This window comes from Cuculus canorus, chromosome 23, assembly GCF_017976375.1.
Source record: "Cuculus canorus isolate bCucCan1 chromosome 23, bCucCan1.pri, whole genome shotgun sequence".
Lineage (NCBI taxonomy): Eukaryota > Metazoa > Chordata > Aves > Cuculiformes > Cuculidae > Cuculus > Cuculus canorus.
In genome coordinates this window covers 6,159,824-6,186,670 of record NC_071423.1, presented here as the reverse complement: position 1 = coordinate 6,186,670, position 26,847 = coordinate 6,159,824, and the positions used below count along the sequence as shown (strand labels likewise).

The window sequence follows — 26,847 nt, the reverse complement described above, 5'->3', positions numbered from 1 at the left end:
GGCAGAGGAAGATGAGTAATTTTCAGCTTTGGGAAAGTTTATATCAATCTATGTTAGTGCTTTACTCTATGAAGTGTTTCAAGTGATATTTACTAAACATTCAATTTTGGGCTCTTCCAAGTGTCCAACTCAGTTTTGCAATGCCTGAACAAAATTACTTCTCCAAACCAGTGAAGGATTCCTACTAGGGTACAACAAAACGCATTTCTTGTACATACATATTCCTGCCTCTTAAAGCTTGTTTAACAGCAGACAAGGGAGGCACAAATCTATACGGGAGCTACCAGTCCTCGTGACATCTCTTGGTTGCTCTGTATTGGCACTGCAACATTACAACTGCCCCTCACCAGAAATTCCCACTTAGGACGGGAAAACAGCTCAATGTCATGATGAAATAATTAGTGGCAAGGAAATACTCTCAACCATTTATCCCTTTACACAACCCCAGACAAGCTCCTAATGCGATCATCTTATAAAGCCATGACATTTGATCTTTTTTTGCAGGCGGTAAAGCAGTCTGCACTGAAGTCCAGGATTATTTGATGAGCTCATTCTGTATGACACTCCGAAGGGAAATCCCAAATAGTTTTGGTTTTACATCACATCTTACAGAGGGCTAAGTGTTTTCCACGTACTCTCAATCAACCTCTACAGGGAGATTATGGTTTAACTAGTAAAACGAGCAACACACACACACTTCTTATCAGAATGGTTGTGCATTGTACTTCCAGAGTCTCAAAGCCTATCCATGAAACATGGTTCAAAAATGGAAACTGTAACAGCTAACAGATTAAAAACCATGTTCACAAGTTATGCAGAGGACAGTCCTGAACTGTGTAATCACTGTAGATTGTGAAACAGACACAGATATTCTGCAGATGTTCCCAAACTTTGGGAAGCAATGTTAAAGAAGTCGGCAGGCTCATTAAAAAATCATGTTCCACTAAACCTTACCTGAAGAGCAGACAGAGCCACAGCACCGCAGAGGCAGATGAGGGGATAGATGGGAAAGAGAAATCTCTCTTCTTTGTGGGGCTGAATAAAGAAAATCATGATCCAAATGTACATGGGAGCTAGCGTCAGCCAGTAGGGACGGCCCAGATTCTGAACTGAAAGAAATAAACACTCAGCAAAGTGGAAATATAAGAATGAGGGGTTTTTTTCCTATTCCCCCTCTCGCACAGTCATATCTCGCACTCGAAAGCCCATTCTTCAGACCCAAACCACTGCCTTCAGACACAAACACATCATGCTCTAAGCAGGTGTGTTGCTAAAATCCAGGCAACATGTCCAAACAGGCAGTACAGAATTTTGATCAGAGAGTTTCTGTAGATTCCCACCATACTAACAATTTCAACAGACTTTAGAAGGCCAAAGCAGAAAATAAGAGATTGCATTACTGAAATCAAAGGAGACAAAACCCATCAAGAACTGACATATCCAAACAGTCATAGAATCATTAAGGCTGGAAAAGACCTCTAAGATCAAGTCCAACTGTCAGCTCAACCCCATCGTACCTACTAAACCATGTCCTGAAGTGCCATATCCACACATTTTTCCAACTCCTCCAGGGATGGTGACTCCACCACTGCCCTGGGCAGCCTTTTCCAATGCTTCACCAAATACTAGGTTTCCTGCTCTGTATAGTGCCATACATGTGAAGATCAGGAAGGATCTCCTCTGGACCTGCCCTTCCACTTATAAAGGGTTGTTTAGCGACTGATGTTTCCACAACCTTCATTACAAAAATAACAGCATCAGAGGTCTCTCAGGCACCTTCTGCTTAACAGAGGAAATAACTGATTCAAAAATAACAACAATTACCCTGAATTTTAGTCACACTGAGGAGTTTTACAGCGCCTGATGATTCTTAGTCCCTTTTCTGCCCCCTTGCTACTCCCAACAGCAGAGTTAAGCAATTAAGCTAACGGCATTTCTCAGACAATAAGAACAAAGCACTTGGCAGAATTGCTCCTGCTGTTAAGTACAAGAACACCGAGTGATCAGCAGGAAATCTTGCATTTACAGGATCTCCTACTGAGCTTTTACTGGTTTCTGACAGCATGCCAGTCACATCCAAGGAAAAGATTTAAGCAAAAACCCATTAACATATATTTTCAGCAAGGATTATGAAGTTATTGTTTCTTCCATTCAGTAAAAAAATCAGAGTGTGAAGGCCTAACTGGACTGATGAATATGGAGGCTGCTGACACTTAAAGAATCTTAGGAAAACAGCAGAGAAGAATTCACACTTCCTCAACACCTTTTTCCTCTCTAGAGACACTTGCCAAATGTCGCATGTTTAAAGTGATGTCATTTTATTTAGGAGAAAGCCCAAGGTGAAGTAGGGAATATTCCTTTCTCTACTCTCTGTATTTCCACAAGGCACAGGGGTAGCAGGACTGGCTCTGTCCTGCGAGTTGAAGAGTATCTTTCACAGTACACAGGAGGGTCCAGGTTCAATCCTGACACCGACACCAGAGGATGCCTATTGGAAGACTCAGCCCCAACAACCAAAAAGGAAATAACTACTCTGTTCTCTCAAGCTGCTGCAGAAAACATTCCGGCTGCGAAATAAAAGATAACAATGGCATGGTACAAAAAAGTAACAACAGAAGAGCCAGCAAATGCTTCCCTAAATAACTCTAAAGTCTGCCATTTCCAGTCACAGATAAAATAGAAACACAACGATTACACAGTTTCTTTCCCCTTTAACATTTCTGGCGGAGCTATTTCTAACATATTTGCATGTCTCGCTGAAGGTTATGTGCGACACAACTTGTTAAGCTTGCTCTGGCTATGGATAGTTCTGCCTTGATAACACATGGCTCTTCCTGAGGTGGAGGCAGGGAATGCAGGAATCATCCTTAAAAGAGAAAAATATGTTTCTGTCCTGGTGCAGACAGCACATAAGTAGGTGCCTGTTCTTTCTACACAGCAGCTCCATTGTGGGGTCAACACTGAAATGAGTAACAAGATCTAGGAACTCTCCTGTTATTACAAAGGCTTTCCCTGAACCCGATTTCACTTCCAATAAAGGAAAGCTGCTCTTTGGCAGGCAAGCTCTCCCTCCACTACTAATGCTGAGGTGCTGTCTGTGCTTGGCTCTCAAAGCTTTGTTGTGCTCACCATGAAACTTCTGAAGCAGACACTCCATGAGACAAGTCAGTGGCAGCACAAGCAGTGCCAAAATAAATGCCAGGTTGAAATTCAGAAAGCCATTGATGAAATAGAAGTACCAGGGTTCTGTACCTAAAAGACGAGAAAGGAAACAAGAGTGTTTAAATACAAGCACGTATAAGATCTAGATGTATCAGCAGTTTTGTTCTCTCTCTGCCTGACACAGACTGAGATAATCAGCAGCAGACATCGGTCCTCCCCACTGCAAGCATAATGGAACCAAAGAATGGAAAGGGTGTGGACACATCATGCAGCTGGACAGAAGATGCAGCCCCATGGAATGAGCCTGAGAATTCAAAGCATCTCATGGTTCTGCCCCTCGCCCATAAAACTGCCATAACAGAGGCGTGAGTTAGACAACAGCCATACAAAGGCACCAGAGGGTCTCACGGTCACGTCTGACCAAGAAACTTCATTGTCTTCCTTTTCAGAAATGATTTTTCTCCTTCTTTTTTCACTGGGTCACAGTCAATATCATATCATGAATCACGGGCCACTCTAAAAGCCAGCCTTGCCCAGCAGAGTTCTGTGACACTGAACTCGACCGTGTGTTAAGAAAGCCTACACAGCAAGAAAGGAGAGGCAGAAACTTGTAAAAGCAGGGAATTAGGCTCCAAATTCATGCTTTGCAATTGCAGTGAACAGAAGAATAACACAAAACCACACAACGTTCATAAGAGATCATTATAATTCTGCAGTGATATTGCATGCCCCATGCTGGTAGAAATTGAAGATGTATTTAAAAGGACAGAGGAAAAGAGTTCACGTTCACACTTCACCCCAACAAAAACTCTCCCGCTAAAGATCATCCAGATGCCAGTTTTGGTACCTCCTTAGAGTCAACTGTCTTTAAAATGTCCCTACTTCAATCCGTTCTTACAGTGCAGCTTCCAACAAAAGTGAGCCGACTGTGCCTCCTACCCTGACACCTGGGTACTGGTTCCAAGCTTCGAAGGATGTAAAAAGGAATTCCAGTCCAACTATCATTTATTTGGACTTTTAATTCAAGATGCTCAAAATCCCGAACAATAAGGAATGCCAATTCCTCTCCACACGTTTGCCACTCTCACAGCATGATTAGCTCAATCAGCCAGTAAATGACATGCGGGGGCTTTAATCACTGCACTGTTGTGACATGTGTCAACCGCCGCAGCAATTTCCTGCAATCAGAGCCACTTAAATAGGGTCCATGTTGAAATTAATCAGACGACTGAAAAGCGGCAAGGAAAACCCAAAACTTCTGCAGCTCCTTCAGCTAAATACGACAAGAAGCTGGACTAGCAAGGTTGGAAACATGTCACTGGAGTCACTATGGCTGAGTGCCACAGGGATAATCAACTGGAAGCACTATCAGACACCGAGTCAGGAACTGGTTTGAACTTTGTGCTCAGTGACAGGCTCCAGGAGCAATTCTAGACGTCAAAATCACACACAAGTTAATAGAACCTAACGAGCTACAGTGCTGCAGCTTGACCGCAGCAATGGTGAGGGCGGCTCAGGACAAAGCAGAGGAGTTGCAAAATACGCTTAAGCCAAGGTGCTCCGCCCTACGTTTGCCACAGGCTGAAAGCCTGCGTGCAGACAGGAACTGGAGCTTAGTTGTTAAGCAGTAACTACACCACAATAATTTGATCGTGAGTCACAGCCCTCGTTTTAAGTGAGTCTGATTCAGTGCTAGGATAATAAACAGTCTGCTTTCTGCATTTCAGGGCTCAACAGAGTAAGGTGTCACATAAACAGCACATTCCGCCCAAGTCGAACAAAGCTTCCCCAAGTCACAGTCAAGGCTCTGACCACAGGATGGAGAACAAAACCACTGTCACAAATTGTGCATTCTTAGAACTTATGTACACAAAAACATGACAAAGTCTCAGAATCAGGCTTAGGGATATATGATTAGAAGCTCTTTTCCAAGCAAGCGATTCTATGACTTTCCCTTAGAAACCCCATCATCCAGGAGAATATTCATGGCACAGACCGTATTTCACAGAATCACAGAATTGTTGGGTTGGAAAAGATCTTGGAGATCATCAAGTCCAACCATACCTGTCCAGTACTAAGCCATCCCTGAGCAACTCATCTACTTGTCTGTTAAACCCCTCCAAGAACAGTGACTCAACCACTTCCCTGAGCATCTGTTTATTCAGGAGTATATGCCTAAAGACAATAAGTAAATGTGTACCTCCAACCTTGTTTCCAGAACTCCAGTCTGCAGGCAGAAGGAAAAATACTGTGGTGCCTACACTGAAGATGATATGGGATGGTGACTTTGAAGCCTCCAGCAGCTCCTGCTCCCACCATGTGAAAGTTGGGAAATCCCAGCTTCAGTGCCAAAAGGGATTGGCCAGCCTTTCATCTCCCCTGGTAGTGTTATTTTTCCCAAGTGTTTTGAAGCTCTCTAAACACACAGCATTGTCCTGGCCACACTGCGTTAAAGAGGAATTTCAAGCAGGCTCTTTTACTAGCCTGAGGATGTTATACGAATGTCACTATGAATAAAACACTTCAGAACAGATTGGTCCCTGGAGGCTGCTGGAAACAACTAATGCACCAGCGTGGAAAAGGTCAGGCATCAGCCCATGCCAAAACCTATCAGAGAGACAGAGCCTGGAGTTTCCTCACAGAAAATTCACAGTAACAGCCTCCCGAACCTTCCTGCAGAGATGAATAAGGATGGCAAAGCAGCTGCTGCCCTGCTGTGCCCCAGCACAAGTAACAAATCACCACTCAGCACCACCCAGAACAGCCCTTCCAATGAACCAGCAAAAACAGCCCGAAGGGCACAGTTGGAGAAAGCCTTGCTGCCAATCACCACTGCATCCCTCCTAGAACACTGCATCCCTCCTGGAACATCTTAAACAGCTGACAGAGGTGACACTGGGATCTGGCACCCTAAGCTCCCTGAAGTTTCTGCCAGCCTCTTTGAAGCCCTACTGGAAATGACACTTCTCTGCTCTTCAGCTCTAGAAGTACCTGATGTGAACAACTTAGCACAGTGGCAGCTCCCAAACGGACAACTCAGCATTGCCATCGAGGTTGAGAGCCAGGATTTGGGTCACACAATACCCAGGAACCAGGGAACCCCTTGCAGACAGTTGATTTGCCTGCAGATTAGGCACCAATCCAGTCTCTCAAATGAAGAGACTATCCCAAACCCTGACGCATGAGGTTTAATACACATTCTAAGTCTGACATTATGATCAACGATGACAACTCCAGCTCCACGTGGCATCCCTAACACCTTTTGGAATCCGGCTGAGACCACTGGCCTAGTTATCTGCCATGGCAATAAATCCCACGTCTAACTACACCTTGTCTAAAATGGTGTTTGCTGCATCAATTCTGAATGCCTACTAGCATAAAAACTGTACGAAATGAAACATTAATCCTTTCTTTGCCACTATTTCCCTTTGCAAGTTTAGGCAAGGCATATTCCCTACTCTGTGTTCAACTCTGCTACTGGAAAGTGTAGATAATTTTTATACTGCTTAGGTGAAAAAAAATTAAGGAATATTTATAAGCTCTTTGACGAGCTTATAGAAAGCATTCAGCAACACGAGCCTAAGCATTGTTACCATACTTTGTCATGCACTTTCTCCAACTTGTCAGTGTCAGGAAGATTTTGTTTTCTCCTCACAATTGATTTATCCAAAAGAAATGGGTAGATCAAGTGTAGCCTGCGTGAGTCAAGACTGTCCTGGCTCCCACAGCATTGCCAGAACAGCCGCGGGTGGAATGATTTATCCTTCTTACTTTTCTGGAGTTTCAAAGGTGCTTTTATGGTAGCCTCAGCCTCTCCCAGCTAGCAAACCCAGGCCATACATTTGGCGAATAAACAAGGAGATTCCCAAGGGACAGAATGGAATCAAGAATTCTGCAGAGACCAAACTGAACTATGGCCTCTGCACCATCAACCACCTTCCCAAGTTCTGCACCGCGACTGCCAGGAACAGCAGCTGTGAACTCAATTACAGCTGACACACACACACAGGTATCAGCACTCACGTAGCATCCAGACACGTTTGCACTGACAGTTCCCTGCTGTGACACTGAGACATCTCAGGATGGTTTACAGAGCTTGGAAGTGAACTAAAGCAGCTCACAGCGTGGAGAAATCCAACCATGGCCTGCGGATTCCCAGCTCAAGAGAGACATCGTGTGCCAAAGAGCTGGCACTGCAGCCCTGTGGAGCTAGCAGGATGCCGGATGGGGTCAGGGTGGCAAGACAGTAGGAAGAAAACCTCCGACTCTCTTCCTGTTTTGATATCTTAAACTCACCATAGAGATCAGGTCCATGAGAGGTGAAGACATTGTACAAAACAATGTTGAGAGGCGCAACTACCAGCTTCCCATAGTAATAGCTGTCCACAAATACCAAAGGCACCTAGAAGAAAACATCTATTATTTAAAATGCTAGAAGCTTTCAGTTGAACTGCCCCAAAGTGATTTTCTCCATGGAACCCATCCCTCCTATTGCAAGCCGACACCATTCCCTCTCTGTGCTGTTACAGGCACTTACCAAAAACAGGATCAATGACACCACACACCAGTTAAGGAAACTTTTCCACCTCTGCTTCAGTATCAACATGTCGAAGGCAATAGGAAGCCTGAAAGAGAGACCAGGTATCAACTAGAGTCTTTGTCGTTCCCTGCTGCAGATTTTCCTGTCCCTTCAAAGCAGGCAGAGCAGTAGCTGGAAGAGAACCACCACTTCACTAGGCTCTGCTTCTACTCCCCGTCCCAGTCATCCAACTCAGGTCTTTCTCTATATTAGGGTCAGGAAATCTTTCCAACCCAAATTCTTCAAAAGCAAAGAAATTAGGCTATGGAAGCCTGTGGCAATAATCCTGGATTAGGCTGGCAGCTCAGTCCCTGCTACTTTCTTCCTCCAGCATTCCAGCCCCTACATTCTCCCCAACGAGGCAAGAAACAGCTGAAAAAGTGCAAAACTCTCCTTACCCAAGAGCTGCACTGAAAGGCCACCCCACAAGGGCTCCAGCAGCCACCCCCAGCACCGCAACAGAGGTCTTGTCCATGTACCAGCCAGTCATGGCAATCATCGTAGTGTACATGCAGAAACTGCTTGGGAGGAAAGCTGCAACACAAGGAAACCAAGGGGTTAGCACAGCTTTCCTGCAGCAGGTGAGATGCACAAGGCCAAGATAAACCTAATCCTCAAGGCGGTGAGATGTTTTATTAAATGTAATGAAGGGTAAGTCCTTCCTCTCCTCACCACAAAAAAATAAAGGGTAGAATAGGAAATCTCAGCATTCATAAGCTGTGGTATTTCCCTTTACGTTTCTGTATCACACAATGCAGAAAACTGTTGCTCAGAGTCTCTCTTCGCACTTTACTCAAGATCAAAGCAGTGTTTTCCATATCTCACAGTCACTGACGAGGCAAATGGGCACAACCAGCCACAGGAGACAGAACACAAAGGCAAATCACAATGCCAAAACAAAGCCCTCTTTCCTTGCAATAAAACATGTTCAAGGAAGGTAGGCGCAGACCCTGTTCGAAAGGCACAGACCATTGCAGGGAGGCTGGAGGCAGCAACAGAAACAAACTGCCCTGGAAATGGAAAGAGCGATGCAGGGAACATCATGTGAATCAACACTTATTCTGTCATCGCACCTGCCATGAGAAACACCTGCAACAAGCTACAACAGTTGCTAGCGAGATATTTCAGTGCACTGGATTTTCTTCTCTCTGGACCTGTCTTTGGTTTCTGTGGACAAAGTAATTGTTAATGTCACAATTAAGCAAACTTACCTGCAGATGCACAAAACATCCCAGTGCTGAGTACTAAGAAGGCCAACATCAGCCGGCCCACGTGTAGCCCAAACTTCTTGCATACGGCCCTAAGGAAGGAAGAGAGAACTAGACCACAGAAATATCCTCAGTACATAAAAAAAAACAGTACCATACGCATGCAGAACCCCAAACAATCCATGGAGCCTCCTGAGAGCTTTAAGGGGGGTGATGCTCATTACTCAGCCACTGAGGGCAACCTGAAAGGCCATATATGAACTGCCTCTGGCTTGGGATTTTAATTCAAAAACTCTACAAGAGATTTGGCTTCTACTAGCATCAGTTGGGCTGCAGATCTCAATAACCTAGGGAGTCCGCACTGCTGTGGCAACATCAGCCTGAAATTTCTCACCCTCACAAAACCTCATCATACAAAAAGCCACAGCTCACATTCTTAAAACCAGACTATTTCCAACAGAGAAGTCATGCAAGGGAAGGGTTTGACAGCCACAAATGAAGAGGCAGCAACCAAAAATAAAAATCTAGCTTAGACAAGATAATTGTATGTTAAAGCTACTCCTTTTAGTGAAGGTAAACACCACTGGCAGATACATTACAGACAGCAACAATCAATATATTCCACTAAAAGTGACTGTGATAAGAAAACATGGCACCAGTTTCTCCTTCGGCAGAGCTCAGTGTACAACACTCCCACCCTGCTTGCTGGTATCAGTGTAAAAACTCATGTAGTCAACAAAATGCTGGATTGGGGAAGTGGGTGGCAGATCTGAGAATATAATTTTGTTCTAAGAGTGGAATTCCGACCACTAATTACTAAGTTATCATGAGAATATGTATTCTTAAGGTTCACTGTGAGGTAGTTCCATTTACCAGACATCCACACATCAGCTTCAGAGGGTATTTCCCGGGGCAATAACCAAATAGGCTACAATGCTCCAAAACATTCACTGAAGACAGCTTCTAATACTCACTTGTAGAAATAGAGTTCACAAACGCAGCTCAGGAAGGCCAGGAAGCATCGGAGGAAATAGAAGATAAGAACCTAGGAGACATACTCGGAGTCCACACAAGGTTTGCAATGAAGCTTATGCACTTATTATTAACAAGTTGGTCCCAAGAATAAAAGTTCTAAACAAGATGGAGCAAGTTTGGCAGCAGTGAGCGAGCCTATTCCTGTTTCCTCAGATCCCACACCAATGGACGCTAAAGATCCTGGCAGGTACCGAGTACTGCAATGGATACCCAAGCAGAAAGCCCATTCACTGCTTTTTCTTTTACATCTCTGTGAGTTTGGGTTGCAATATCCCCTGCATAATACTGATTTTTTTTTTATAGTTTATTGGGAAAAAAAAATCAGAAAAGTTATTGATGACTGGCATAAAAAACACAACGGGCTTCTAAAGCATCAGGGTGAAACACAGGGGTGAACATGAGCCCACAGCTGCCACACCACTGACTCCAGAACCACACACACTTAAAAGGCCAAGAAGCTTCCAGTCCCCCTGGGAGGGCTTCTCAATCAAATCCAAGCCTGCCAGCACTTCCCTGCAACTTCCCAGTCACTTCTCCTTGGATCCAGTTGAGTCAGCTCGCAAAACCCTCCGAATCCTTACATGTAGGTTAGTGATTGCAAACAAGTGTTCTCTTACCTCTGACAATGAACACAGCAGCTGTTTAACACAGACTAAAGGCACATTTACTCATCACAAAAGAAGCTCTCAGGCATCTGATTTACCTTGTTAGTTTGCAGAACTCTAGCGTGGAACAAGGCTGGTAAGGCATGAAGCCACAGGTAAGCATAGGAACGGATGGCATAGGCTGGAGAGTATTCCCACGTCTGAAACCCCTTTCCATAGACGAGGTAGTGTGTCTACAATGGAAAGTAAAACAATCAATAAATAAGCACCACACAAAGCAGTTTATTTCCCACCTCTGAATTCTTAAGAGAATTTCTTTTTGAAGCACAGAGATTAGCACAAGGTTCTAGATGAAACCGCACTTGCAGAGACCAACTACAAATTCCCAAGGAGGTCCAAGGAGAGAAAGCCCCTTACCGGTTCCCAGTAGTTAAACGTCTCATCACAATCGGAGATGTTGCTTAAGAGAGCTGCACAGAACCTGGCTGAGATGAGACACTTGAAAGCTGTTGATCCCTCAGGCGCCCACACTTGTCCTGCTTTGCTCCCAGATGATCTAGTCCAAAGGAAAAATATAGTTCTGGACTTAGTAACAGGACCAAGACCAGCACTGTGCCACCAGGCAAAGCACTGCCAGGCACATCTGCATCTCTGTCATTCAGGCACTCCATACACCCAGACGGATCTTTCATTCAGTGCTTTCTTTGGGGGATCCCAGCCTTTACCCGAGGAAGCAACATCATCCTCTCTCACAAAACAGGAGCAAGAGCCCTGAGTGCTGTAAGGAACCCTAGACCTGCCTCTGCTCCCCACGCCACCCTCGCAGGGCCAGGGCACCTCCAGCAGCTCCACCAACAGGAGACCCTCTCCCACAGCACATGCCCACCCAGCCGGGCACCCACCAGGACAGCTGGGCATCCAACACAGCCTGCGGGGCACCCACCAGGGCCCAGGGGCACCCACAAGGGCTGGCCAGGGACCCACCACGGCCTGAGGGGCACCCACTAAAGCTAGAGGAGCACCCCCCATGGCCACTGGGGCACCCACTGCAGCTGCTGGGGCAATCACCACAGCCAGCTGGGCACCCAACAGCTGGAGGAGCACCTATCAGGACTGGTTGTACAGCCACTGTAGCCACTGGGGCACCCACTATGGCTGGAGGAGCACCCAGTGGACTGGTCAGACACCCACTGTGGCCACTGGGGAACCCACTACAGCCAGAGGAGCACCTGCTGTGGCTGGAGGGACACCAACCATGACTGGAAAGCGCCCACAAAGACTGGTCACACACCCACTGGGGCCACTGGGACACCCCCCAGGGCTAGTTATACACCCACTGGGGCCACTGGGACACCCCCCAGGGCTAGTTATACACCCAGTGGAGCCACTGGGACACCCACTAGGACTGTAAACACCTACTGGGACCACTGGGACACCCAAAAAGCACCTGCCGTGGCTGGAGGGTCACCCACGAGGGCTGGAAAGCACTCACTGGGGCCACTGGGACACCCACCAGAGATAGTCACACACCTCCTGGGGCCACTGGGCACCCCCCGCCCCCCATCCCCCGCTCGGCAGCACCTACTGGACCCTCGTGCCCTCGGCGCCCGCCTCGTGCCGCGCCCGGGCCGCCTCCCCGCCGCCCGCAGCCCGCGGCCGCTGCCGGGCCCCCTTGGCGGCCATGCCGAGTATGGGCAGGCGGGCGATCGCCCCGCGCGACAGCGGCGGGCGCGACGGGAGGGAAGCCGCGGCCGCCATGATGGGTGTGGGCAAGGAGGAGAGAGCGTGCCCTCAGCCCGGCTGTCCCCCGCCCCTGGGAAATGGAGGAGTCATAGGGAATGGTTTGGGGCGGCAGGGAGCTCAAAGCCCACCCAGTTCCACCCCCTGCCATGGGCAGGGACACCTCCCACTGGATCAGGGGCTCCAAACCCCATCCAACCTGGCCTGGAACCCCTCCAGGGATGGGGCAGCCACCACTGCTCTGGGCAGCCTGGGCCAGGGCCTCCCCACCCTCACAGCAAAACAGTTCTTCCTAAGATCTCATCTCAATCTTCCCTCTTTCAGCTTAAAAAAACATTCTTCCTCATCCTATCCCTGCACTCCCTGATCCAGAGCCCCTCCCCAGCTTTCCAGGAGCCCCTTTCAGTGCTGGAAGCTGCTCTAAGGTCTCCCCAGAGCCTTCTCCAGGCTGAACAACCCCAACTCCCTCAGGGATGGGGACTCAGCCCCCTCCCTGGGAAGCCTCTGCCAGTGCTTGAGAACCCTTTCTGAGAAGAAATTTTTCTTAATGTCCAATCTAAACTTTCCCCGATTCAGCTTGAGGCCATTGCCTCTTGTCCTATCACTTGGGAGAAGAGACGAACACCCACCTCTCTACAGCCTCATTTTAGGTAGTTGTAAAGAGCAATAAGGTCTCAGCCTCCTCTTTTCAAGGCTTAATAACCCCGGGTCCCTTGGCTGCTCCTCGTAGGACTCGTTCTCCAGCCCCTTCACCAGCTTTCTTCTCTGGTCACACTCCAGGACGATGTCTTTCTTATAGTGAGGGGCCTGTTGCAAATCTTTGTCCTTCCTGTGTTGATTCCAGAACTGAACACAGGACTCCAGCTGAGGTCTCATAAGAGCAGAGTAGAGAGAAAGAATCTCCTCTCTTGCCCTGCTGGTCCCACTGCTTTAGGTGCAGCCTGAGACACGGTTGGCTTTCCAGGCTGCAAGTGCACATTGCCGGCCCATGGTGAGCTTCTCATCCACCAAATGGCGAACACACAATTTGAAAATGCATTTTATTAGGTACTTGCAGCATTGAACAGCTGGGAAAAGGGCAGTGACAAGACCTGTTTCAGGACAAAGAGGAGGAACGTGTTCTCTCAGAGGCTGAAGTCCACTGGCTTCCTTCCCACAGGTATGCTGAGAGAGAAGCATTCAAAAAGGGGAAACCACCTCAAAATCCCTGGGTTTCTGACCAAGTTGGTGCTCCCCAAGGTGCCAACTCTGCTGCCCACAGAGTTCTAGCCAGTGCTGGAGCTGGGCTTGGGTGTTGGTACGCTGGGCAAATGGAGCTCAGCATGCAAAGCAGCAGCCATAAAGGCTGCACCCCTGCTTACTGGGGGCTCAAGCTGCTGTCTGGACTACAAAGTGCCCAGGAGTCCAGGGCACTGGCCAGGCCCCAGCTTATTTTTAGTTTCAGTTGGTATGCTCTGGGATCTCGTACTGGCATTGCCATTTGTGATCAGTGTCTGTATTAGCTACTCAGGACAAAGTCTGCTGGTTCATGCAGCTGGGCCCCTCCCGAGTGCACCGTGGCACCAGCAGCCCAGTACCCACCATCCTTCAGTAAAGATTGGACACCCGCACACAGAGCTTTCAGTGCTCAGACTGTACACAACCCTTTGGAAACAGATCTTCTTTCTTTCAGTGTACCTGATAGAGTCGCCACCAGTGACACAAAGCACTGGGCAAACACCAGAAAGAATAGGAAAAGTGAATTGACATCAGTAAGGAGACCAAGTCCGGTCTGGCAGGACCCTACCAAAAAAGGCTCTGCTGTTTAAAATGAGGTTTCATTACACACTCACAGAACAGGAAGATGCTTGGTCTCCATTAACAGGAATCCCCACGTTTAGGGACTTGCAGTCCACGCTGCCTTTGTAAGAGGCACTGCCATAACACACAGTGTTAGGTGCAACAAGATGCTGGCCACGTTCTCCAGATCAGCAACCAGCACGGACACTGCTCGAGCAGCACCCAAACACAACATACAAAGCTCTACCGAAGAGTTACACGCAAGCATTGGTTTATTTCCTTCCTAAAGAGCAGCTGCATCTCTGCCACCTCCTGATGGCTCAGTGCCTTATCACAGGACTGGAAAGTCAGCCTGTAGCAGAGGCTCTTCCGTCCCATCTCTGGGTGCTGGAAACTGTCAATTAACTGGATGGACACAGCCATTTCACCTGACACCTGCCTGGCAATGGTGTGAAAAGCAACTTCATCAAATTGTTCCCCATCAGGAACCCAAAAGCTGACATCATGCTTGTAGGAAGGTGGATAGAGAGAAAAACTCTTGAAAAGCCTTAACTCTCCTCTAGGAAACTGAAGGAGGAACCGCCTATCTGATGTCCAGAGCATTCGCCAGTCAGCTATTCCACAGATCAGCATGGCTAGGATGTCAAGATTCAATGAAGCAAAGACAACAACCAGCTCACTGCTCACTAGTTCATTATGGGCTGTCCTTATAACTCCCACCCAGGAGCCCTTCTCACAGGAGCTGAAGGTATCGACCTCCATATGGATGAAGTGCTCAATTTTACTAAGCTGAGATTCAAAAGCAGCAAAGTCATTTAGCTCAGCTGTTTCAAAGCTCATTGCTTCCTGCAGACTGATGTTCACTTTTAAGTCAGAAACAGTCTGGTGAAGAGAATGGATGCTGGTTTTAATGCTGTTCACCAACATCTGGATACAGCTGTTCTCTGTACCCCTGACAACTGCACATACAAAAACCATCTCATGAAAAACTGGCATGGAGGAAGAAGCAATAAGACACTTCCTGAAAACTGGACCAGAAAGAACATGAAGTGTCCCTGGGAGAAAGGCTCCTCTCTGTATTATTGCCTGAGCACAAGGTAGCAGGGAAGGTCTTAGATAATACTGTTTTGAAGTGCAGCATCCCGCCGGTGCATCCACCCAGCCATTCCTGTCTGTGTCCCTGCTATGATCAGCGTGGGAGAATGAAACTGCATTTGCCAGTCCATGAGACATTTCTTCAGTGCTTGGAGTCTCCTCTGGGCTTAGACTGATCCAAAAGAGATTTGAGTGACAAACCTCATTGAGGTGACGTTGGTGGAGCAGAGAAAGGCAGCAGTCAATGTCTTGTAATGGAAAGGCTTGGCTGAGCTCTGTAGTGAGCTTCTCCTTTACTGTCCGTACTGGATGATTTGAATTCAGCTCTAGGAAACCCCTGTGAGAAATAAAAATGCAAATTACAGACACCACTAAACAGATTTCTTTGAAATGCCTTCCTGTGTTCATAATTGGAGGGCAGCAATTTACCCAAAACCACCTCAGGTATTAAGCTGGTTTCCAGTAACCACCTGAACAAGCCAGGTCCTTCACCAAAGGTGCAGCAATAGCCAACACCTTTGTAGGACAGTGGTGTTTATCTCCAGGGTGCAATCAAGAATTAACTGCACTTGCACTGGTGAAAAAGGAATGGAACCAAATAGTCAGCATCACTGTTTCCACTCAGCTCAGGCATTACCGAACTGCTGAAATGAATCCCATTATTCCAGCCCTGCACAGTCTCCAAAGAACGCAGCAGTTTCCCTAAGAGGTCAGCATTTTTGATCCTGGCTAGCCTTAGTATTGTGGTATTAGCAGATACCAAGTCAGCCCCTGAATTTTTTCCATGGTACAGTAAAGCTTGAAGAGCAGAGCTTCTGTCCTTATGTGTGTGTTCCAGTATACAGCAGCCTGGTCTCGAATATAAAGTTTCTTTTTGTTCTGTACACTTGTTTTTGAGTAGGGCATATCCACAAGCCAACACAAAGGGGACTTGAGGAAGAGATGGAACAGGAAATTCTGTAAAGGGTTAAGGAGAGAAAGTGAAGCGATTCCATTTTATCTGACACCTATGCTGGTCATTCCCACTGAGGGCAGGAGTGTGTGTTATTGCCATTATAAAACTTACCTGTTGATTTTATCCACAAGTACTTGTGGTACTTGAAAAGAAACTTTTCGGCTTCCCAGTTCTGTCTCACAGATCACAGGTTTGAAGCAGGGAAGCGGCGTACTTCGTGTGAAGATGTGGTTTAATGCACCTTCTACACAGAAGGATTTGTCTTGACTCCTGACAACACACAGAAGCAGAGCAATGTCGTTGACTGTTTCCTATATTTGATGTGTGACGAGTAACGGTTACACAGATAACTCCGTGTACTGCTAACACACCTCTTGTTGAATCCCAGGTGTTATTACAAGGTGACAAAAATGCAGCACCACCATAATTTTACTGGGAAATGGTCAAACTGGTACAAATTGCACAGAAATGTTGTGCAGTCTCCATTCTTGGAGGCTGAAAGTGGCTTTAGCTGAATGTGCTCTGAGCTGTGGGATGGGACTAGATGATTGCTAGAGGTCCCTGCCAGCATCAACCATGCCAAGACTGACATTTATTCTAAAATAGACCATTTGACCTTTAAAATCCTAAGAAAATCTTATTTTTCAGAAGATGCTGTGGCAAGGAGCTTACGTCTTTACCGTGGCTATTCTGCTTAGAGGTGAAAAAGAACTGCAGCTATTTTAAGGAAAATTAAAGGGAGTTCTTCTCTCCTACAAACAAGATACTAAAAGAATATACTGGGGCATTTATACCAGAAATATCAGCTTCTCGGTATTGCCACATGCTGGTTACCTGTAGCCTGTACACTTATATCCATGGATTGTCTCTGCTTTGAAAGGATGAACATTGCTCAGGATAAATCCAGCTCCTGCTGCCACAGCCACGATTTGCCAGCTGTTGTGCCATTCTCGTTGTGGCTGGTCTGCAGGTGTCCCACCCTGCCCGTTACAAAGAGCCACGTGGATCTCTCCCTCCTCTGCCAGCACTTCTGCACAGCTGGAAGGGAAGCCAGGCAAGATGAAAAATCCTATTAGCACGCCCAGAAATACTAAAGTGCCAGAAAAACACCTGTAACAGCTAGAAATCTGTATGACAGCAGACAAGGCTGAGGACAGGCTGAGAGTGGTTGTTCAGCCTAGAGAGGAGAAGGCTCTGGGGAGACCTTAGAGCAGCTTCCAGCACTGAAAGGGGCTCCAGAAAAGCTGGGGAGGGGCTCTGGATCAGGGAGTGCAGGGACAGGATGAGGAAGAATGGTTTTCAGCTGAAAGAGGAGAGATTTTGATTACATATGATGAAAAAATTGTTTACTGTGAAGGTGGGGGGGCCCTGGCCCAGGTTGCCCAGAGCAGTGGTGGCTGCCCCATCCCTGGAGGGGTTCCAGGCCAGGTTGGATGGGGCTTGGAGCCCCTGATCCGGTGGGAGGTGTCCCTGCCCATGGCAGGGGGTGGAACTGGATGGGCTTTGAGGTCCCTTCCAACCCCAAACCATTCAGTGATTCTATGATTCTAATTAGCACAGAACTACTTCTGGTTTCCTCACTAAGGGATTTACTCACCTACGGAAAAAGTGGGAGAGCAGCTCTCTGTTCTTCACTACCCCAGCCTTTCTGCCACAGTGAGGAAAGTTGAAATAAATGCAATCAAATTCTCTTTTTTCTGGTGAAAAATAGTCCTTCAGCTTGGTGCAGTCCACAGAGAACACAATTTCAGCTCCTTAAAATGAAAAACAAAACTCTGATGTTTATCATTAGAGAATTTGTTAAAGAAAGGCAGCAATTTAAGCCCTCCAGTCCATTTTTGCATGTCTCATAGCAGCAGTTCCCAGGCACCTTCACACTCTGAAACGCTGAGCCCTGGCTCGCGGTGCTTTTTCCTGTGAACTGGTGCTTGTTTCAGTGCTGTTTCAGTCTGATTAGGTTTGGGGGATTTCATTTAACCTAATGGACAGTTCCTGCTCCTCCTGGCTCAAGCAGGACCCCGAGATGCCTGGGGCGTGGAAGGGCCATGGAGAGCCCAGGCAGCCCCGAAGGAGACCCCCACCTCTCTCCCGCAGCTGCTGGATGTTCTCCGCGGCTCGCTCCCACCCAGACACCTCCTCTTTGCTCTCGTAGCAAGTGGCCACGATGTGGGTCCTGGTGGCCCCACACAGGGAGGCAGCGAAGGAGAAGTTGCCCTCCCCAAGCAGCAAGACTCGGCGCAGTGGCTCCATGGCTGCAGCCAGCCTTGAAGCCAAGTTGATGACGCTCCCTCATGACGTTTCTGCCATTGATAGCATCAAACTGCGCCGCTCCTTTGCCCTGGGTGACTGGTTGCAGGACAGCGAAGCCTCCCTGGTGCTTTGCAGGCAGCCACTGCTCTCTGAACCCTCCATGCAGGTCCCAGGCTGCAAGCAGGAGCTGCAGTTGCCGTGGGACACAGGTTATGCCCTGAGAGAGTGCAGCGATGCTTTGCTGTGCTGTTTGTGTGCCCTCAGCTGCTGCACACGGACAGCATTGCAGGAGCGACAGTGGCAGGGTTAGAATGGCAAAGGCAAGGCTCAGACTGCAACTGGCACCTGGCAGTTGTGAGTCTGGTCCTGGTTCATCCTTAGTCCCTGTGACACTGAGTAAACCACTTCTTCTGTTTCAAAGGGTGCAAAGTTACTCTAGGAGGGATTTGGTAATGTGAAGCTGAGAAATGCAGTGTCACAACTGAGGAAAACAGAGGACCCAAGGGCTGTCCCGTAAAAAGGACAGGCTGAGAGAATTGGGGTTGTTCAGCCTGAAGAAGAGAAGGCTTAAAGGAGACCTTGGAGCAGCTTGCAGTACTGAAAGGGGCTCCAGGAAAGCTGGGGAGGGGCTCTGGATCAGGGAGTTTGGGGAGAGGATGAGGAAGAATGGTTTTCAGCTGAAAGAGGAGAGATTGAGATGAGATCTTAGAAAGAAATGTTTTGCTGTGAGGGTGGGGAGGCCCTGGCCCAGGGTGCCCAGAGCAGTGGTGACCTTCCAATCCAAACCATTCTATGATCCTATGCTGCTGGCCATGAGGAACTGCGGATGGACTGGGACAGAACTCCTGTTTTCCCATATGTCTGGAAGTGCCCCACCAATGAAAATGATTACTCAGTGAAAACCCTTACAGGGAACAGGAATACAGAGTGATATGATATCCAGAGAATTGTTCACACCGGCCACTTCTTTCCCAGGTATTTCCTTGTGCTTTTCCTCATTGTGGATACGGCAAATCTCAGGTGAGATGATCACTGGTCACTTAAATTTCGATGCACACAGGACATTACCCTTTCCGTGCCTGGCTACAAATATATTGGAGATAAGCCACCCATGAATAGCTTCCCTTTCTGCAACCCTGCTCCCAGTCTTTTCTACTGTTTTTTAAAAACACAGAAAGGCAGCAGCCAGCACCCTTTTCTCTGATGAGCATCCTGCAATGGTCCCAATACAGGAGTAAAGATGCAAGGAATGCTTTTTTTTATTTAAACTCAACCTTTCTCCTTGTAGCATTAGCCCCAGTCTAGCTCTCTTGCCTTTGCTGTTCAGACAGTGAATCAAAAGGCATCACTGATTTTAAGTTAGATTGATTTGAAATTAATAGTGCAACTGCAAATACATTGGTTTTCCTGTAAGACAGAAAATGTTAATTTTTCAAGTTATAATTAGCCCTGCTAAAAGTGAACTTTTCTGCTTCAAAAACACACTCTTCAGATTACAACAAGGAAAAGCATCAGAGAATAAAAAGTACATGCACAGAGCTGAAACTTAGGCTGTTGGATCTGCAGTGTAGCTAAAGAGGAGCTTCTGAACCATAGTTGTGCTTAGAGATGACATTTCTGTCATTTTCTCATTGCTGAGTTGTGTTCCTGTGCCACCACAGAACAAGTATTTCGAGTCATTCAGGGCGTGGTACTTGCATTCCAAGTGTTCTTGTTTGGCCAACCTCATCACATTTATACACAAAGTGCTTTCACTCAAAATTCCCATTTCTTGCTCAAGTTTGAGCCTAACAAAACTCAGCTTTATAGAAAAGATTTACCTCAGCTGCACTTTCTGGATATGTTCTTGCTATTTTGCACTTCCTTCCTCAAGGTTGTTGGGTTTTTTTAGTGTTTTAGGATTCAAACAAGAACCTCACTGGCTTCTGGGCCACCGCCCAGAGTTGTAACCTCCTTCGTTTAACTCAACTGCCTAGTCCTGCTACGCAATAGACTTCAGCCCTCCCTACGGCAGCATCTTCTTTGCACTTGGAGAAGGGACAAGGAGGATGGAGGAAAAGCAACAGAGATGGGGAGAACCTGCAGATTAGGCCTTCAGAAAAACAGGAGGGCTGTCTGCTAGCAGTGCTACCAGGATATCCTTCGAGCAGAAAAAACTCAGATTAAAGCCAAATGTAGTATCATGCGAAAAATATTCTTCCTGCTTTCTAAGCCATATTGTTGGTAACCTGCATGTGTTCCTGTCATTTGGTTTCGTCCAGAAGTGACTGCGAGTCACCAGTCACCCTTGTCAGTCAAGCCCAACTAACACCTTAACTGGAAGAGCTTATTAGAATCAGCTCACAGGAACACCAGCCCGTGGCAATTAGGTGGGATTTGGGGTATCTGACAATGACCCCCACATCACTGAGCGCTCACTTTATGTTTCTTTCGTAAAGCCATGAAAGAAGGATGCTCTCTCAGTTCATTTGAGATTTAAACTGTTCCCTTCTAAGATAACTTTTGCCTCAGCGGGCGTGAGGAGCATAGAAATAGGTCAGGTCGTGGCTGAGTCTGATGGTCTGTGCAACAGATTTAAGCATTCTGTCCTCTTTGGAGATGAATTTTAGAAACTCGGTCCCAGTAATACAGACTTTCCTTTATGCTCATATCGCTTTGAAGAGAGGTGATAAGCAGATGGTGAGCCCTGAGAAGAACTTAGTAGTGTTTCGTGCCCCTCAACAATATTAGCATAAATCAGATTAATACTGTAGACATCGGATCTTGTTCATTGTTTGAAGGACACTGATCACATGGTTTCAAAGTGATGTGATTTGCACCATGAGAGCAGGATATTTTTCTCCTCTCTGGATGTATCTCTGTTTACTGCAGCTATGCAGTTTTCATCTGCTCTGAACTCGTTGTAGGGCTTGGGTGCCTCTCCATAACATGAGTCACTCTAGAGATTTAAGATATAGTTGTCTTCCAATTGGTTGTTATCTAATACCCACACTTGGAATGGGTTTCAATTGTCATGAAGTTGTTTCACCAGTCTGATCGCCCCTGGAGAAACTTTTCTCTTGCTTGTGAAACACTGAAATCCTCTGGTAGCACTGAAGGGAAAGGCTCATGCGATTAGATGTTAGCAAAAGTGTTTCTGAACACCAAAAGAAGCTCTCCTGGGCACCCCTCCACTCAAGCTGTAAGCGAGGAAGATGCTGAGTGCATTTCCCTGCACAGCAACCTCACGCAGCTTTTTAAACCCAACACTTCCCTCGTCCTCGGTGCTTAAAAAGGCAACAAAAAAAACCCAAACTGCTTGTTCATGGTTTATTTGTTAGTAAACTTACTCAGCATAAATAATAAGAGTAACCATTCAGTATAGCTGGCATCAGGTGAAAAGTGCCCTTGAATGGCCCCTCTGGGTGACTTTAAACAGCAGCCTACTTCCTTTGGGCTCCTGCAATGGCAGGCTTCTCTTCACGGGTGATAGGGATCGTGCGCTCAGGGACGTCGCTTTGTTTTCTGGGTGCGCTCACAGTCAGGACTCCATCCAGAGAGAGCGATGAGGTTATGGTCAGAGGGTCCACGTCGTCTGGAATCCTGTATTTCCTGTTGAACTCCCTAGCAATGAAGCCGTGCTCGTCCTTCAAAAGGAGAAGAGAAGGAACAGCCCTGATTAGAAGTGTTCACTCAGATCCACCTAAACTGTGGGCTCTTTGCATAAAGTCTGAGATGGAGGAGCTCCAGCTCTCAAAGGAAAGCTTTTCACAAAGTTAAAAGAGTTTGTATTATGAGGTGCTCTTGTTAAAGAGCCAAGACTGGCTGAAGAGAGACACTGACTGTTCCAGAAGGTCTCCAGAGCTCCTGTAATTCACAGCTTTCTAGTAAGCTGATCTCTCCTATAGTGCTTATTTTCTTAGCCAAAATATTTGCAGGAGCTGTGTCAGGATTACAGGCTTCCGCCAGCTACAAGCAATGCTGTGTTTCCTGACCAACAGATCTATGCTCCCAGAAGCTCTTAGAGCTGACAATTCCAGTGGCATAGCTACTTTAACATGCAGATTAATTTCCTTCTAGGCAAGGATGGGGTGTAGGAAGGAGATGTGGGCTGGCAAATGCTGTTACACACAGCTTTGGACATGGCTTTTGACTCCTGTCTGCCCGGTTGCCACACAAGTCTCCAGAGCCAGCAAGCAGTGGGATGACTGACAGCAGAACGTAAACTTTAAGGCTTAAAAACTAATAGATGGGCCTTTTTCAGGAAGAGGTAGCCTCATGATAACGGAACAGGGCAATGCACTGATTTATTATGTGGTTTAATTATTACAGTTCGTTGTTAGCTTATTGAATGCCTCCCTGCATTCCTGGCCTCTTCAATGAAAGACGGAGGCCCAGAAGTGCCCATTTCCAGTTCCGCTCACAGTTCATGTACCATCAGCAATAAATCTCCACCCTGTTGCTGCCCAGTCTGGGATCAGCTGGATGGGTTTTGCACAGAACAACTTCCACTGGGACTAGATGACAAAGAACATTAGAGGTATTTGGGATGAGCACAGGAGAGGATTGCTTTGCAGTCTCCTTGTTTAACCATAGATGAGGAAGTCCACACTGACTCTATCAGTCGCACAGTTAAAGTAGAAGTACCTGGCGCTCCTCGTGTTTGCCGTGGATTTCTATCATGTCCCCCAGCACCTTCACTTTTAGCTCCTCAGGGGAGAAATGTTTCACGTCAAGATTTACAGAAAATTTGTCCTTCTCCAGTCGCATCTGCAAAACAAGGAGGTAACTTCAGAAAAGAGCAGGTGAGGGTTTCAGCTTGGAAAGGCTTTCAGAATACAGTGGTTCAAGGCTCAGGCTGGTATCTACACATGCACTGTCTGACCTTCTTTCCGTTGTGGGATTCTGACCTGGGTGGCTTTGTCCCTTGCTGGCCTGTGAACATTAAGCCCATCACTACAGTATCTAAAATGTGACTGCTTTCTCTTGAACACATGGGATAAATGTTTGCCTTGGGAGTGAGGAAGAGATTCCCTTAGTCGGAATTTGTTAAAACTGACTCTTAGCTGGCATACGGGTTTCACATCCCATTCTCTTCACAGAATGTCTGGAGGTTTCCAGTTTCTGTGACTTTGCAGTCTTTCCAAGAAAAGAAACCTGCCTGGCAGCTGACTGCAACTTTCAGGCTTTCCCCTGCATCATCACTCTTTAGTAACTGAAATAACGTGCACTGACGAGTAGTGCTGCCTCACTGCTCACTGTTAGCTGAGCAGCAGGGGTGCTGCTGGAACTGAGTCACCTGCTGCTAATCTCACCTCCTTCCATTCCATTTTGCACTTTATCACCTCTAAGAAATACTGCTTTTTGCTTCTTCCTGAGACTGAATTTGCATCTTCTGCCTTTCTTGGACACATTTGTGGGACTTAGCTATGTGAGCTGACTGCCTCTGCTTTCCTGCTGTTCTCGTGGTCAGGGAGCACGTGAGCCTCCTGGAGCTCTTCTGTGGGATGTGGAGGCAGCCTCTGTGCCAGGTCTAGGCTTACTGGTTTCCGCAGTTTGACCTGGGAGTCTGAGTGCTTCCTCCTCCTTCTAGATTATTTATGACGATTTCTCCCCTGGGACAGCCAGACGCTGATTTCTGTGGTGTTTATTATGGATGCTTCGGTGGACAGCCAGACCCAGGTCACTAAATCAAGGGAAACATTACGCAAGGATATAAAAAGTACTTCCTTCTCCCTCCTTTGCCTTATAATAGCTCTGCAAGGCACTTGTCGATAAGACAGTTGACTCGCAGAATGGGCAAGATTGTTTGAACTGCCTGCCTCTTGGCTCAGCCCATGAAGCCAGCAGACGGCTGCTTCATGATCCTTTAGGTCCTGTCTCTTAAAATGCCGTTCTTCTCAGCATTGATTCTTTAAAAGAGCCCCCTTTTCCCTCAGCAGCCATGAGCTCCCCACATGAGGATCCCATTTCCCTTCTAATGTTCGTTTCTCAGGAGGGAGCGGGATTGGAAGTTTTGCATAACGGACAAAGGGAAACCAAACATTCTCCATTTTTCTGTCAGCCCTTACAGTCATTTGCCGCACACACTCAGCTCAGTTTACCTCTATTCCCAACACTATGGCAATGCTTGTTCTCAGTCACAAATGGTTAGCAGAGCATGCAGAGGCTCTTGCCTCATGCAGAGGAGCGGAGGCACAAAAGCAACACCCTTTTCCCCAGCCTTTTTCCTAATAACCACCTACAAGCAGCTTCCAAGCTCTCAGCTCTCACAGGTCTCCAGCTCCAGACCCATCAGGCTGTGCACACAGCAATAACAAAGAGCGGTAAGAAGGGAAGATTACCTCCGAGAGTGCTGTCTCTAGCCAACTGGGCATCCGAAGAATGGGGGATCTCATCAGGAAGGGGCTGAAGCTGGGGGAAGCAGGGAGCAGCTCTGACTCCTGCAGGTGCTCTCCAAAAATCTGGTCAAAGATACGACTCGGTGCCAACCAAGAAAACAGGGGTCTGCGGATCAGGGGGTTATGAATGGTGATATCCATTGGAGTGCGCTGGAGGAGCCTGGCAAGCAACTGTGCTGCAGTGCTGTGCCGGGAGCGTGGGACAGCTTTATACCCGTGCAGCTGGCTTGGCCTTCCACCCCCCCCGAGGCCTCTTGAACAGTGGTGTCAGGGATTTTATTGTCCCACTCTTGGGCTGGTCCCTTCGGCGGTGCCCAGTAGCTGTCTAGGGGATTTGAACGCGCTGCTGAGGAGGAGGGGGAAGGGGAGAAGAAGAAAAGGAGCCTAATGGGGCAGCAAGAAGCCAAACTGCCCAGCCAACCCTCCCCGCTCCCCACGTGCTGTTTATCTGCAGAGTCCCAGGCAGGCTTGGCGACTGTGCCAGCTGCTTTGGATGCCAACAGGATCAATGCAGCTCCTATCTTTGGCTCACAGGGAAAATGACAAGGGGCTGTTGTTCCCACTGCCAGCACTGAGATTTCAGTTCCCCGCATCACCCACCACTCTAGGAAGAGCTTTGCCTTTCCTTAACGCAAAGGAAGCCCCTGACCTGCTTTAGTTGGTGGGCAGAAAAGGTCCCAGGAGGTCTTTGCTGAAATGCTGCTGGTGGTGGGGCTCCCTGCCTCCATGCTTGCCCACTGGGGTGTGTGCTGATGAAGGATGCCTTCCTCCACATTGCTGCAGCCCTACATTTTTCACCTTTTGCCCACTATGCTAGAGAGGCAAGAGCTCGACACTGTGACCTCAGTGCAGCCCGGAGGGCTGTGAGCATGCCAATGGCCTCCACGGTGCTGCATTGAGATGTACCTTCTAAAGGCTGCAAGCTACCTCTGTCTGCCTGTGCCCCTGCAGTAAGCTGATTTTCTACAGTTATGCTCCTAATATGTCATAATTCACACATTTATTTTAATTTCTGACTTGCCTGTGATCCTAAACAACGGAATGAGTTCAGCCTAACAACTGTCCTTAAAGGGTAAGAGTTAATCTCTGCCCCTGAGCTCACAACTTAAATAGAATTACTGGCTCAGACACATCATTCTCACTGCTAGCACCACCAGTCCTTTGCAAACGGCTCTGACTCTCTTCCTCTCAGCTTGCCTGCAAGAATAGAGAGCAGAATTTCCTCCGTGCAACAGCTCAGGCCATAAATACCTTCTCCAATTCCTCGTTACATCAACAGCAGTGCACCTGCTCTCCTATTCCGCACGGACACAGACTCAAAGAAATCTCCGGTTGCAGGGTACAAGGACCTTAACTGGGCACTATTCCCTCCCTGCTCCACCGCTCCCAGTTCAATAAAACTGGATCTATGCCAGCTTCAGATCCCTGGTTAACTCGTGATCTCTGGCGCAAGCATTTCTCCATGTCTCATTACATTGTGCCAAAGCCCTGGCCAGGAAACAGTCTGGACAGGCAGCTTGCAGCAGCACAGTTCGGGATGTGGGGTGTCAGTAGTGGGATCTGGAGCCTGTCTAGCCCGGCTTCACTACCTGCAGCGTTTCACCACCCATAGGAACAAAAGGCCTGAGCTGTCCGTTCCCTTCTGGGAAAATCAAGCGTCTTTAAGCGGGACACAGGAGGGGTTGATTTGGCCCTTAAGCTCTCGGTGGGGCAGTGGGTGTGATAGAGACTGCTTGAGACTTCGCCCAACCAAGCACCAGCTCCTGCCCAAACCTCATGGGGTGCTTCGGGGCCAACAGGACCACTGTCAGTGGCTCCTGGAACCTGCTTACAGAGAGCCTTCTTGCTGGCCATTGCCTTTGGGAGCACCACAGGCGGCAGAGCCAGGAGCCTGTGCTTCTTCCTCCTACTTCAGCCCCCCTCAGCTCACCTCTCTGCCTCCCTGCTGCACTTGGCTGCATTTGCCTCCTGCACCCCTTGCTCCAGGCAGGGATCTCAGAGGCTGGGGTTTTCCCTGACTGCAGGCAGTGCCTACACTCTCTGCTGGAATGCAGCGAGA

General features: G+C 47.7%; 4 protein-coding genes across 6 annotated transcripts in view; 1 reads left to right on the top strand and 3 right to left on the bottom strand.

The window, feature by feature from the left end:
- The window catches only part of ALG9 (ALG9 alpha-1,2-mannosyltransferase), a 60,426-nt gene extending 48,097 nt beyond the window's left edge, over positions 1-12,329 (bottom strand). The window contains exons 1-10 of one of the 3 annotated variants that reach the window (XM_054087213.1): positions 12,175-12,329; positions 11,007-11,145; positions 10,688-10,822; positions 9,924-9,994; positions 8,953-9,041; positions 8,140-8,275; positions 7,700-7,787; positions 7,459-7,564; positions 3,130-3,252; positions 955-1,109 (exon numbers count right to left, since the gene is read on the bottom strand). In XM_054087213.1, coding sequence (XP_053943188.1) covers positions 955-1,109; positions 3,130-3,252; positions 7,459-7,564; positions 7,700-7,787; positions 8,140-8,275; positions 8,953-9,041; positions 9,924-9,994; positions 10,688-10,822; positions 11,007-11,145; positions 12,175-12,272 — 1,140 coding nt within the window. In that variant the 5' untranslated portion in view covers positions 12,273-12,329. The remainder of the gene's footprint in view (positions 1-954; positions 1,110-3,129; positions 3,253-7,458; positions 7,565-7,699; positions 7,788-8,139; positions 8,276-8,952; positions 9,042-9,923; positions 9,995-10,687; positions 10,823-11,006; positions 11,146-12,174) is intronic. The other 2 variants (XM_054087212.1, XM_054087214.1) reach the window with 2 other exon arrangements.
- A 1,077-nt stretch (positions 12,330-13,406) lies between these two features.
- On the bottom strand, positions 13,407-18,795 carry FDXACB1 (ferredoxin-fold anticodon binding domain containing 1). The gene is made up of 5 exons (XM_009569899.2): positions 18,240-18,795; positions 17,756-17,912; positions 16,993-17,196; positions 16,270-16,428; positions 13,407-15,540 (listed from the first exon to the last, which is right to left on the bottom strand). The coding sequence occupies exons 1-5, from the start codon at positions 18,406-18,408 to the stop codon at positions 14,352-14,354; spliced, it is 1,878 nt and encodes a 625-aa protein (XP_009568194.2). The 5' UTR covers positions 18,409-18,795; the 3' UTR covers positions 13,407-14,351.
- Positions 18,796-19,234: 439 nt separating this feature from the next.
- Positions 19,235-21,570, top strand: CFAP68 (cilia and flagella associated protein 68). Its single transcript, XM_054086796.1, is given in 3 exon segments — positions 19,235-19,367; positions 19,856-19,933; positions 20,308-21,570. Coding segments are annotated over 3 exon segments (402 nt in total). The 3' UTR covers positions 20,499-21,570.
- A 133-nt stretch (positions 21,571-21,703) lies between these two features.
- On the bottom strand, positions 21,704-25,189 carry CRYAB (crystallin alpha B). Its single transcript, XM_009569900.2, has 3 exons — positions 24,732-25,189; positions 23,035-23,157; positions 21,704-22,034 (listed from the first exon to the last, which is right to left on the bottom strand). Exons 1-3 carry the CDS (start codon positions 24,927-24,929, stop codon positions 21,831-21,833), a joined length of 525 nt encoding a protein of 174 aa, XP_009568195.1. The 5' UTR covers positions 24,930-25,189; the 3' UTR covers positions 21,704-21,830.
- Between the last annotated feature and the right edge of the window lie 1,658 nt (positions 25,190-26,847).